The 13,619-nt window shown below is 50.0% G+C and overlaps 1 protein-coding gene across 1 annotated transcript in view; it reads left to right on the top strand.

The window, feature by feature from the left end:
- The window catches only part of USP43 (ubiquitin specific peptidase 43), a 60,486-nt gene that overhangs the window by 40,861 nt on the left and 6,006 nt on the right, over nucleotides 1–13,619 (top strand). Inside the window, exons 10-14 of the mRNA XM_054571250.1 lie at nucleotides 1,553–1,630; nucleotides 2,799–2,925; nucleotides 3,014–3,362; nucleotides 5,408–5,566; nucleotides 6,770–6,934. Of these exons, the coding sequence (XP_054427225.1) occupies nucleotides 1,553–1,630; nucleotides 2,799–2,925; nucleotides 3,014–3,362; nucleotides 5,408–5,566; nucleotides 6,770–6,934 (878 nt within the window). The remainder of the gene's footprint in view (nucleotides 1–1,552; nucleotides 1,631–2,798; nucleotides 2,926–3,013; nucleotides 3,363–5,407; nucleotides 5,567–6,769; nucleotides 6,935–13,619) is intronic.

Below are 13,619 nucleotides of genomic sequence, written 5' to 3'. Positions count from 1 at the left end.
TGTGCTGCTTGGAATCGCATCCTGCCACAGAGTCGAATAATGCCCTCGATCCCGTTTGGGCGAGGAGCAGACTTCAGGTTACACTCACACTTCTCCTCTTTTTGCGGCCTATGGGGTTTTGTATAACAGAGTTAAAGCCCGTAGGTGCCAATTCTCCTTTTCCACCCTGAAGCTGAGACTCTAGTTGAAAAGGAGACCGAGGATTGAGGCGGAAAGAGGTCAACACATTAGGTTTATTAGAGGACCCTTTGCTGGTGAAAGGGTGTGGCTTAGATATGCGTCCAATGTGAGCTTTTGACTAGGTTTCCCAGAAACCCCCACCCTCACCTCCACCCCCAGCAAGGCAGAGTTCGCCACTTGTGGGAATGGAGAATCTGAGGGTCGCAGAGAAAGAGGCTTAGATCTAGGGCGGCAGACAGGCTGCCCCAGCCTGTGTCTCCTCTGACTTGAATGTGCGCCCCAATCTGCCAGCCCCCCACCTGCAGGGACGGAGCTGCCGCCAGGAGCTCGGTGCACGGATGAGAGAGCAGCGGCTGTAGGCCGTAGGGAGGAGCGAGCAGGAGGGGTGAGCCGATCACCTCCCTGAAACCCCGTCAACCAGATAAGGGGCAGCTTCTCTTTGCGGGGAGTGAGGTGGATGACGAGGGAGACAATCCCATGCCTGCGGCTTAGTCCCCTCATTCTACGGAGATGTGAGGCAGGGTGGTCATTGTTCGTCTGGAATGATAAGCTGGGAGGGCTTCCCCCAGATGCGCCTTGTTCTTGCTCCCTTCTGGCTCTCGTTCCCCAGAGTCATGCCGCAGCCCCACCCCAGACCTGGCGCTGCTCAGCCACGGGCTTTCCTATCTTCCTTGAGCTTAAAACCCTGTTTTGAATCCTCCTGGTGTCAATTAGGGACTCATGCAACATCCCCATTTTTTCCTTCCAATGCATCCTAAGCATCCTTAGGTGCAGCCTCCCCCAGCACTTACATGTGTCTTACGGATTTGGGGACAAGCCTCATGTCCTCCACGCTCTTCTTGACTTGTCTCTTCTGTGTTAAGAACAACCTTTTCTGAAATGGGCTGAGCCCATGTAGCTGGAGCTATAGGCTGGTTCACACGGAGAGTTTCTGGGTATTCGAGGGTCTGAAAGAAAAGGGTTAGGGTGTGGACGCAGACTAGAGGGTGTTCCTTCCACACAGCGGTGGAGGAAAGTTAGCTCATGTTAGGCATCGTCAGAACGGGGATTTGTGCGGGACATTCAAGTGGAACTGCCTTCTAGACACTGAGAAAGCTCTGGGGTGCGGCAGGAGAGTTGATCTGTGTCCTCACAGTTACCCAGATCCTCAGAGCTCGCAAGCTCCCAAGGGAGTGCGCAGAGCGTGCCGAAGGCAGATGAGGACTCAGCCTTCAGCAGACAGCTCCGCAGATACCCGACCTCGGTGTGCAGTCGGCGTTGGGCATTTCTGTTCGGATCATCAGTCCTGGGGGCGGAGGCAGACCTCTGGGCCCTGCCGAGATGTCGGGGGGAGGCCCCCTGCTTTCTGATGGGCTCCTTGTTCTCTCCTCAGGGCTTTGCACCTCAGGAAGCCCGGAGGCCCCGCACACATCAAACTGGCTGTCGAGTGGGACAGCTGCGTCAAAGAGCGGTGAGTTCTACAGAGTTTGGCTCCATCAGAGAGACAGGGCCTGCCTAGGCGAGGAAGCCTTCCTGGGCCCAGTTTCCCCCAGTGACTGTCAGGCAGTGCGCATAGCTCCTGGATGCCACGTGACCCGTGCCTCTGAGAAACCCGAATAATTGCCTGTAGGTAAACAACAATGATAGTACAGGCAGACCTCGAAGATATTGGGGGTTCAGTTCCAGGCAGCCACAATGAAGCAAGTATTGCAATAAAGTGAAGTGTATTCTTTTTGCTGGTGGAGGGTCTTGCCTTCGATTTGTAAAAGAACACACCTGGGAAGCGCAATAAAACAAGATGTGCCTATAATAGTAATAATGATAGGGGTGGCTGGTATTCATAGTGGTAACAGTAGTTGAAGTATATTGGTACGTGATGCTTACTCACCCTGTGTGAGTCGTTGCACTGAGTACTTTACGTGTTTGCAATTTATTTCATCTTTGTTACATTCTGTGAGGTGGGTACTCCTATAATCTGCCCTTTCAAGTGTGGAAACTGAGGCACGGAGAGGTTAAACAGGTGCTCAGTGTCACCCAGCTCCTGCATGGCAGCCGGGATTTGAACCCATGTTGTCGTGCTCTAGGCCACGCTCTTAATCGCTAAACTCGGCTGCATCTCTAACACCAAGTGCATCAGCCCTACTTTGAAAAAGGGCACTGTTCAGTTCAGCAAGTACGTTTTTTATCCTCACCTGAGGTTATTGTTTTTATTGATTTTAGAGAGAGAGAGAGAACCATCAATGTGAGAGAGAAACATTGGTTTGCCTTCCGTACACACTCAGACTGGAAATCAAACTTGCAACCTTTGGGTGTACGGAATGACGCTCCAACTGATTGAGCCACCTGCCCAGGGCCCAAAAAGTATTACTCTCCTACTAAGTGATAGGCCCTGCGATAGGATGAGGAGATAGGCAAATAAGACAAGGGCTCGGGCCCTCCTGGAGCTGGTGGGGCAGACAGGGAATTCTGCAGAAGGAGAGTGCTGAGTCAGAGCATGTACGTGTGAGGTCCCAGTGGGCACCTTTGCCTCGCCTGGAGGTTGCCTTCCACCCTGTTGGCTGTGAGCCGAGACTCAGGAGAGACCCCCCCCCACCCCCCGGCGGTGAGAAGCCTAAGTGCCACTGGGGTTCCCTCTGCAGCCTGTTCGGGAGCCTCCAGGAGGAGCGGGTCCAGGAAGCTGACAGCGTGCGGCGGGAGCAGCAGGCGCACCAGCAGCACAGCTGTACCTTGGACGAATGCTTCCAGTTCTACACCAAGGAGGAGCAGGTCCTGCCCTGGGGTCTACTCCCCAGTCCGGAGGGGGCTGGTGCCTCTCGGTGGGTTGGCCTCACAGTCCCGGTGGCTTCCTTTGCAGCTGGCCCAGGACGATGCATGGAAGTGCCCCCACTGCAAAGCCCTGCAGCAGGGCATGGTGAAGCTGAGTCTGTGGACCCTGCCTGACATCCTCATCATCCACCTCAAAAGATTCTGTCAGGTAGGCGAGAGAAGAAACAAGCTCTCCACGCTGGTGAAGTTTCCCCTCTGCGGCCTCAACATGGCACCTCACGTGGCCCAGAGAAGTGCTGGCGCCAAGCCCGCGCCCGGCCCCTGGCCCCCCTGGAAGCCGCCGGCCGGCCTGCCCGCCAGCTACCCCCTGGACTTCCTGTACGACTTGTACGCCGTCTGCAACCACCATGGCAGCCTGCAAGGTGGGCATTACACAGGTGAGCTTTGCCTCAGGGCTGCTGGCGGCCGTGGCCATGTGTCGTGGCTGTGGCCTGGGTCTCAGGATGCCCCGCTCCCTCGGGCCCTGACGTGAGCTGAACTGTCACCCGCCGCACACCAGGCATCGGCCCCGGGGCCTGCGGCCTGGCCAAGCCGTAGAGTTGAGTTAGGTTGGTGGTTGGAATGTAAACTTAGCGATGGCCTGAATTTTCAGCCTTATCTAGTATAGGAGGAGAATTGTTGGAACCGAGAGAGTGACATTTATGCTCATCTGTGAGTCAATACAAAGACTCTTGTCAGATTTTTTTTTATTTCTGTGGGGTACAGTTCATCGCTACCCTTCAGAGGAACTTGGGAGAAGTAGACAAATGGAAGGTCAGAAACAAAGAACTGGGTGACTTGTTCAATTGTTCACATACCGTGTCTGTTCTAGACTAACACAAGTTATTTCATTAAAGAAAATGCTTAAAAAAACTAGTTTTTCAAGAAGCGCCCTGTTGTAGTGTACTAATGGAAGGCACTGGGCTGCATAGAAATCCACGATCATCACTCATTTGGACAAATATTTATCAAGTGCCCATTCTATGCCAGACCCGGTGCTGGAGCTTCAGTGATGAACAGGACAGATATGCGTCCTGACTCCCTGGGACTTAGTCTGATTTCCGACACAGACAATAAAAGGGGACTTGCCACTGTAGCACTTTCACTGCCTGGAATTATGAAAAAGTGACGGACTGATTTTCTGTGTCTGTGATAGCGAACAGGCCGCTCTGAGGATGTCACCTTTAGGTCAGGAGCAGGAGGATGAGGAGGAGCTAGCTATGCGAGCAATGGGAGGAAGAGTGTTATGGGCAGAGCTCCTGGCTCATGCCAAGGCCCTGAGGCAGAGCTCTGGTGTGTCTGAGGGCTGCCGAAAGCCTGCCGTGGCTGATGCGCAGTGATTGGGCGGAAATAAAAGCCGACGGGCCTGGATCAGAAGGCACTGTCAGCCACGGACAAGAGTTTGTGTTTTTTTTTTCTAAAAAGTGATGGGAAGCCATTAAAAGGTTGTGGGCAGAGGAGTGCAGGTATGATTCTGATTACAAACTGACGTAGTAGCTTTGATCTGTGGAGAATGGGTAGGGGGAGCCGGAGTGGAAGTTGTAATTCCAGCTAGGAGGATGTTTGGGGGGCTCAGGTGGGGCTTGGGCACTGGCAGTCTGGGTGCTCGAGACACATTTTGGAAGTAGAATCCATAAAACCGGCTTTGGGCCTGGGTGCGGGGGAGAAGGGAAAGGGAGAGCCACGGTCAACTCCTAGGCGCCTGGCTTGCGGGAGTGCTGAGTGGCAAACTACGGCCTGTGGGCCAGACTCAGTCCGGCACCTGTCTTTGTATGGCTCATGAGGTGGAAAAAAAAGAACAATAATATATGGCAGAGACCGTATGTGTTATATGTGAACTGCAAAGCCTAAAATAGTTTCTCTCTGGTCCATTAGGGAAAAAGTTGGCTGACTCCAGATTAGTGGGTCATGGTACCATTCATTGACATGTAGAGGGAAGGAGAACAATATTTTGTTTTTAATTGTTTGGAAGGTGGTAAGAATCGTATTTATGAGCATTTTTTAAAATGTGACTTCAATTCTTGGATAGGGAAGAACTATACCATAATTCCACTGCATATTTTCATTGCACACAGAATGAGATGTGCATTAGGAAGCTTTTCAGAAGAAACAGGGTGACTGTGGACATCACAGTCTGTCTAAGTAATTTGGGGCTCTCTTTTATTGGAGATTTTGCCTGAGCAAGGGCCACAACAAAAGGATTCAGTTTAAAGTAGCAGCACACTTTTTCAGTAAAGCACCTGGGATCTGGGAGTCAATATAGTCAATACATGGGCGTAACTGGTTGATTTAGATGCCACAAAACTCACTTGTGGCCCAAAATGGACCAATATTTCTTATTCTATTACAGCCATGTCCGTTTCTGAGCTATGATGGGGGCGGGGGTTATGTCTTCCTGCTTTTGGGGGCTCCCGTAATGGGACCTCGGGTTTGCACCTTGCAGCCTACTGCCGGAACTCTCTGGACGGCCAGTGGTACAGTTACGACGACAGCACTGTGGAGTCGCTTCTAGAAGATGAGGTTATCACCCGCGGGGCTTACATCCTGTTTTACCAGAAACGGAACAGCATCCCTTCCTGGTCGGCCAGCAGCTCCGTGAGAGGTAGGTGCCGCCACTTGCGACAGGACGAGGGAGAGCTGGGAAGTCACTTTAAGAACTGGGAAGATGCTTAGTTGAACACCAAGGACCAGAAGAGGTAGGCAAGGATCTGAAAGAGGCAGGTATGGCTGCTGCTGTAGAGATGTGAACATACAGACTAGAATCCCATTGGAGAGGATGTGGAAGAGTCATACAGAAACCTAAGGAAGGGGAAAGGAGTAATGTTTGGTATGCGTGGCAGGTGACTCTTGGTAGTGTGGGACTTCCTATTCCCAGTCTCACGTCAAGCCAGATTATATTTTATTTTATTTTTTGATTTTATTTTTTACTTTTAGAGAGAGGGGAAGGGGAGGAGAATGAGAGGGAGAGAAACATTGATCTGTTGGCCTCTTGCATGCCCACAACTGGGGACCTGGCCTGCAACCCAGGTATGTGCCCTGACTGGGAATTGAACCGGTGACCTTTCGGTTTGCAGGCCGGCACTCAATCCACTGAGCCACACCAGCCAGGGCTCCAGCCAGATTGTGATTAAGCTTGTGCAGTATCAACCTGCGTAAGTCCTGTTAGAAAGGGAGGGGCAGTTATGAAGGCTGCAGGGTCTTCATAGGGAACGTAGCTGCTTAACTATGTTTATTGCCCAGCCATACACTTATTAGCTAACCCTAACCTTAAACTCTCTTGGAACTCTGGAGGGAAAAAAGGATCAAAGTTGACCTTTTTATGCGACTTTTTTCATTCTGTAAACTAGCCATCCTTAACTTTGGGATGAAAGAGCATTATTTTTTAATTACTCAGATTTTCTCTCCAACAGTGGCTGGTAAATGGCCAAATAAAGAGTTTAGATGCACCCTAAAAGATCTAAAAATCAACCCTACCACAAAGCCTGCCTTCCTTTTACAGAAGATAGATGTAGAAAGAATGAAAAACATACCACATTTAGAAAACTGGAGCTGGTGGGAAATAATTTCATGAAAAGCATTTCAGTGCTCATCAATGTTCCCTTCCGCGCCCAAACATCTGCCCCTGAATTTTCAGGGTGGTCATGCCGTTCGTTGGTGGCAGGGTTCTCCTCTGGCCTGGCCTTCCGTGTACGTGGGTCCCTGTGGTTCCAGGGCTCGGGATGGGGCTCTGGCCTCGAGAAGCCCCTCTGGGGACCCCAGAAGGGTGGAGAGGGTGCAGCCTTCGCTCTCTGTGCTTCCTCCGCAGGTTCCACCAGCTCCTCCGTATCTGATCACTGGCTCATGCGGCTCGGGAGCTGTAATGGCAGCGTGAGGGGCAGCCCGCTGTCCTGGAACTCTGCCCCCGTCCCCTCCCGGTCCCCGGTGCCCGACCATCCTGGGATCACACACAGCCCCTCCAGGCAGGAAAAGGGTATGTTTTATCACGTTGGTTCAATTTGCTTATTTTATTTTCATTTTCTTGAACAACCATTACTCCTCATCTTGATAAAAGTGCTGGCATTTCACGGCCTTGAGCATTCAGGGTCCGTCGTTATGAGAGGTTTAGTCATCCCTCCGACGGGGTCTTCCACGGCCCAGCCCGTGCCTACCGCTCCGCCCCTGTCCGCTCCAGCGGCAGGCGCGTGCCCTCTGCTCCCTGGAGCTGGCTGGCGAACGGGGAGGACAACACAGAAGCTAGTAAACGAGTGCAATGGCTCGAAATAAGGCAGGGACAAGGGTGAGGCGGTACGTGGTCATAGAAGCAAACACTGGGGCAAGGGAGAAGCGTGCAGAGGGCATGCGGGGAAAGCCCTCCCAGGAAGGAGGTGACCTTGCAGCAGAGAGAGCGAGTCACGGAGAAGGCTGGGAGTGAGCGTGGGGCGTGTGCGAGGGGTGGAAGACACCGGGGCTGGGGCAGAGGGAGTGAGGAGCGTGACAGGTGACCAGGGGCCGGGCCATGACGTGCCCCTGGCCTGAGCTAAGTGTGCATTTTATCCCAAGGACAGTGAGTAGCTTTTGGGGAATTTTGAGCGAGGAACTAATCCACCTGATTTATATATATTTTTAAAAGATTTTATTTACTTATTTTTAGAGAGAGTTTAAGGGAGGGAGAAAGAGAAGGAGAGAAACATCAAATGGTTGCCTCTCGTACACCCCCAACCAGGGACCAGGCCTGCAACCCAGGCATGTGCCTTGACTGGGAATTGAACCAGGGAGCTTTTGGTTTGTGCGATGATGCCCAACCCAGAGCCACACTAGTCAGGGCTGATTTATATTTTTAAGAAGTCTGTCCCGCCTGCCATGTGGAGAATACATCACAGAGGCGCAAGAGTGGGAGACAGAAGGCCAGTTGGGAGGCTTGTGTGACTGCCCAGGTGAGAGAGCGTACTGGCTCGGGCTAGCCTGTCCGGTGAGAGAGATGCTGGGCGTGCTTGAAGACGGAGCTGGCAGGAGTTGCTGATGAGAGAGAAAGTGGGTTATCAAGGAGGGCTCTGCTTAGTTAGCATCTAAATGACTCGGTGGTTAGGTTAGCGGTGCAGTTCATGAGATGGGAAAGAGCTGGGTAGGAAATGGTCAGTTTTGGAGAGAAATCCAGAATGTGTGTGCCAGCCGGGTAGCTCAGTTGGTTAGAGCATCGTTCGATACGCTTAGGTTGCAGGTTCGATCCTCGGTCAGGGCGTGTGCAGGAGGCGGCCAATCAATGTTTCTCTCACATTGATGTTTCTCTCTTTCTGTCTCTGTCTCTCCCTCTCTCTTTCCATTTCTCTCTCTCCCAAACCAATTTTAAGAAAGCATATCCTTGGGTGAGGATTTTAAGAAAAGTAACCCCTAACCATGAACACAAACATTTTTAAAAAACTGTGGCACGATAACTGTGAGGCTCCTGTAAGACACCCGAATCCAGATGGTTACTGAGGACTGGAGAGGAACACCCGCGTCGTCGGCACGGGCAGGGTCTCAAGGCCCGGGGCTGGCGAGCTCCCCCAGGGAAACTGCCAGGGCAGGAAAGAGTAGAGACTTTGCACAGGCCCTGGAGCTCTCCACCGTCCAGAGGCTGGGCAGAGGCAGGGAGGCCAGCCAAGAAGTAGAAAGAACAGCCGGTGGGGTAGGAAGAAACCTGGGTGAATATGAGTCACAGATGCAGAAAAGAAAAATCTTTCAAGGAGGAAGTGGCCAGCCGTGTCAGATAGTACGGAGGGGCTCCAGCGAGGGCGGGTAGGTGATCCTCAGGCGGGAAGGGCACCGGTGACTTGCCCAGAGTCATGGGTTGGAGAGCACAGGGCAGCTGTGATGGGTGGAGGAGACACTGGGCTGCAGAAGTGACAGGGGGTGCACTCTCCGCCAAGGACGTGATCGAAGGGGCGGTAGCTCAGAGGAACGTGGCCTTATGGCAGTTCTTGTTGTTCTGCCAAATAGGATGTAATAGATCATTGTAGCCTCCAGATGATCCAGTCTAGAGAGAGAAAGGGATGATGGCGGAGGAGAGCAAGGGGACACCTACAGAAACCAAGTCCTGCAGGGGGAGCGCTGTGCGTGCGTGTGTCTGTCTGCCTTTAGCCCCTGCGCTCCTTCAATCAGAAAATGGCAGCACATTGTAGTTACTTTTAGTTTCCATGTTTCCCATTAGTGCCTGATTTAGCTTTCAAGTAAAAAATTTAAACTGAAGTGTGTGTGCATATATATATTCACACACAGTAAAGTGTACTAATCACAAGTATATATCTGATTAATGATCATGTATCCATAACCCAGATTAAGAAATAGAAAGTTCCAGGCCCTCCCTACCCCTCTTATATGCCTTGAAATCATTACCATTTCCCTCCTTTCCAGAGGGAAGTCTTATCTTCAATTCTAACACCTGTTTTGGAGCTTTCTCTACATGGAGTCACACAGTATGCACTCTTTTTAATTTGGCTTCTTTTGCTCTATTATATTAATGAGATTTATATATGTTGTGTGTAGCAATGCTTCTTTCATTTTATTCCATTGTCTAAACAAACAAACAAACAAAAAAGCCCAAAGCTCAGACACATAGTTTCCTGCACAGAAGTCTGTATATGAGAGAGAGGGAGATTGTTCTCCGCTGCGGACTACTGTCCATTTTAAAATAAAAGCAAAAGCAGGGATTTGGAGAAGAGGCCTGGTGCTTAGAGTGAGGAGAAGCCCCTCGTCCACGAGAGTTCTGGGGCCTCACTTACGGGCCGACCGGCCTGCTCTCTCCTGGAGAAGGTCTGAAGCTTGATCGCCAGGAACAGCACTTTGACTCATTGTAGATTTATGGGTTCTTGAGTCATTTGTGGATTTTCCCAAAATCCATGCAGGTTTTGCTGTGGAGCGTACATGGTGGGTTGTCTCTGACAAAACGTCTGCTGGTGTCCTTCCCTGGGTGGCTGCCACCCCTCATTAGAACCTCCCACCTTGTCTGGCTAGAGTACATTTTGTTTATCTATTTTATGGTGGCTAGACGTTGGGGCTGTTTCCAGCTTGCGCCATTACCGGCAGTGCTGCTGTGAATGCTTTTGTTCTTGGGTTTTTTTGTACGTGTGTCCGTGTTTCAGTTGAGTATATATCTGGGAGTGGAATTGCTGGGGCACAGTGGATATATTTTTTCATCAGCTGCTTATTTACACTTGATGTTACCATTTTATCAAAGGAGCCAGCACAGTCCTGGCGTGCACTTGGCTCTTGTTCCATATTTGTGAGTGAATAAATAGGATGATAGAGTCTTAGAGCTGTACATAGTTTTAGGTTTTCCTTGACTCCAACCCTCTGGATTTGGACAGTTTAAGCATCACATTTGGTTACTAATTCCTCAGTGGCTGGCATTTGGGCTCCCAGCGTTTCACTCTCAGACAGATGCTGATCGGAGCACCTCTACGTGCACGCATATCGCGCTTGTCTGGCATCCTTGGAATACGTTTCTGTGTAGGCACGCTATTTAACACGTTGTGCTCTGACTCACCCTGCCGGCCGTTTCTCTCCCCTCACGTCTGCCTGGCTGCACATTTAGGGCAGTGTCTCTAGAACAGGAAAGCGCCTTCTTTCCCCAGCCTCTCTGTCCAGCAGCGTGAGCCTCTGCCCAGCTTGTCAGTCATCCCAGGTCTGTCCGAGGCACACAACCTCCGGCCGTTCCTCAGCTCTCCAAGGAAGAATGTGTCTGACACCCCACAGGGAGGCCACTTCAAAGGCGGCCCAACTCTTCAGCCTGGCACTCAGAGGGGGGTGGGGCACAGCTCCAGAAAACTCCCCAGAGAGAGGGGGCTGGGGTGGGAGAGGTAATATTGAAGACGAGTGTCCTCCAGACCCTTGGTGGCATTTCACTGATCTCATCCAGCTGTCAAACTCTCCAGATGAGGCGAGATGAACAACCCTCTGACAGAGGAGAAAGCTGAGTCCTGGAAGTGCCGGGTCACAAGCTCGCCCCTGGAGGAGGCAGGGCGCAGGGCGGCAAGCAGTCGCTGCACCGCCCGGCTGCTGGAGGCCAGCTCTGTGTGCTTAGACATGAATCCTAGATTTGAGTTTATTCCGTTCAGAGGCTGCTTCCAGAGGGAGTGCGCCCTCCTGGGGTTAGAATGAAATAACGATAGATTTTGAAACCTGTTTGAGAAGCTCTGAGGTGGTTGAAAATAAAGCCTTATTTAGTCTTGTTAGGACCACATCTGGGCAAGATCAAAATCTAGGCTTCAGGTGCTCAGCCGGGGTTGGTCCGCCCCTCCCCCATGGCTGTGTGGGAGAAGTTTGCTGTCAAAGGCAGGGCTGCTGAATGTCCTGCCATGCCCGGGGCTGGTGGTGCTCAGTGCAGAACTGTCCTCAACAGAGAAACCCTGATAGCCCGGGAACTCCATCCTTCAGTAGCTCTGGTCATGGGACGTTGTAATAATGGAGGCATTTTATCTCACTTAGCATAATGTTCTCCAGGTCCGTCTGTACTGCTGCAAAGAGTCAAATTTCCTTTTTTACAGCCAAGTAGTATTCCGTTGTATAAATGTCCCATAGTTGTTTTACTCATGTATCTATTGATGGACACTTTGGCTGCTTCCATATCTCAGCGATTGTAAATAACGCTGCAATGAACCTAGGGGTGCTTATGTTCTTTAGAATTAGTGTTTTGGGTTCCTTCAGATATATTCCCAGAAGTGGGATCACTGGGTCAAAAGGCAGATCCATTATTAATTTTTTGAGGTATCTCCATACTGCTTTCCACAGTGGCTGCACCAGTCTGCATTCCCACCAACAGTGCACGAGGGTTCCCCTTTCTCCACATCCCCGCCAGCACTTGTTTGTTGATTTATTGATGACGGCCATTCTGACAGGTGTGAGGCGGTATCTCACTGCGGTTTTAATTTGCATCTCACTGATGATTAGTGATGTCGAGCATCTTTTCATATGTCTATCGGCCATCTGTATGTCCTCTTTGAAGTGTCTCTTCAGGTCCTTTGCCCATTTTTTAATTGGGTTGTCTGTTTTTTTGGTGTTGAGTCTTGTAAGTTCTTTATAAATTTTGGATAGTAACCCCTTATCAGATGTGTTGGCGAATATGTTCTCCCATTTTAAACTAGAATGAATGGACTCCAGTTTTGAGGTGCTGCCCTGCATGTAACTGGGAACAGGTGTCAGGGAAGCTACACAAGGAAGGGGTATAGAAACAGCCTGCGTTTGCAGCTCTTATTAGCCGACCATTTGAAGAAACTGCTGGGGTCCCTGGCAGTTAAGGGTCCCGGGGCTTAGGTTCCTTGGGCTTTTGGTGGTACCGCTGCTCCGATGGTGAATTTCTATTCTGGCGTTAATTGGGCCTCACAAGTTCTGCTTTTCTCACTTTCAGTGATTTCCAGATAGTATGTTATTTCAGTTCTGATTTCCTCTTTGATCTAAAGGTTATCTGGAAGTTTCAAGTATTTAAGATTTTTTTGTCATCTTTTTAGCCTTTATTTCTAATTTTGTGGATTGTGATCCAAAAATGTGGCTCTCAAACATTCCCTTTTTGTGATCAGGTAAGGGCATGAGTATTATTTTGTAAATTTTCTGTGTACATATAAAATAACGCATATCGTCTGTTTGAGGGATATGAGCTTTATGCCATCGCTGTTAAATCAGGTGAGTTGATGGTTGCATTTAATTCACCCGTGTCTTTGTATTGACCTTACACGGGACCCTGGCTAGGAAGGAGGGGCCTTGACACCTTCCTGAATAGCTGCATTTTTAATCACGTATTCTAAGAACTTTAATGCTTTTTGCTTTAAATATAAACTTATGTTTAGCTGCTTTGCTAATGGGAGTCTCTAAGCTGATGGCTGTTAGATCTTCTTTATAAATTGTGTCTTTTTTCATTACAGTGTTGCTCTTTATCCTGCCTAATGCTTTTAATCTTAAATTCTGCCTTGTTCAAGATTAATAATTACACTCCCTTCCCTTTCTTTTTGTTTGCATTTTCCTGGTATCATTTTATCTTTCTCTTTTGCTTTATGAATATTTATTTTATAGTTAGTTTTAAGTAGTTTGATAAACAATATGTTGCTTTTTTTAATATCAAAAATTCAGAGTCTATCTTATAATGGGAAAAATTCAGCCTATATATATTTAATATAACAACTACAAGACTTGATTTCATCTCACTTAAAACATTTTCTATTACTTGTTCCTTTTTCCTTTATTTTTTACTGATTTGATGATGTTTCTATCTGTTCCCTTGTTCCTCCGGAAGTTCTGTTCTTTTCCACCTTGTTTCCTGTTGCTTTGTGTTTCCCAAAATTTATAACCCAATGTGGATATGAGAGGCCACCAGCCGCCTGCGAGGTCCCCTGCGCCCTCACTGCTTTCCCTCGCGCCCCCGCGATGGGAGACCTGCAGGACCGGCCCCGCCAGCCCCCCGCACGGGAGCCCTGGAGTGCTTTCCCGTGCTCCCTCCAGTCTGTCTGAGGGACTCCCCGCCTCGGTCCCCGACTCTCAGATTTTGTTGGGATGGTTTAATACTCTTCCAGACTGTAATTAGAATCCCTTTTGCCGTACCTTTCTCCTCCCAAACACACTCATTTAACACTGCGTCACACACACGTCCTAAGCCCGTCCGACCTGCACGGGGGTGGGGAAGGTACATGGCTTGCAGGGTCCACGGAGTA

The sequence above is a fragment of the Pteronotus mesoamericanus genome, unplaced genomic scaffold, assembly GCF_021234165.1.
Source record: "Pteronotus mesoamericanus isolate MK-2021 breed Mesoamerican mustached bat unplaced genomic scaffold, CSHL_Meso_final contig_22, whole genome shotgun sequence".
Lineage (NCBI taxonomy): Eukaryota > Metazoa > Chordata > Mammalia > Chiroptera > Mormoopidae > Pteronotus > Pteronotus mesoamericanus.
This window is presented reverse-complemented; position numbering and strand designations above follow the sequence as displayed.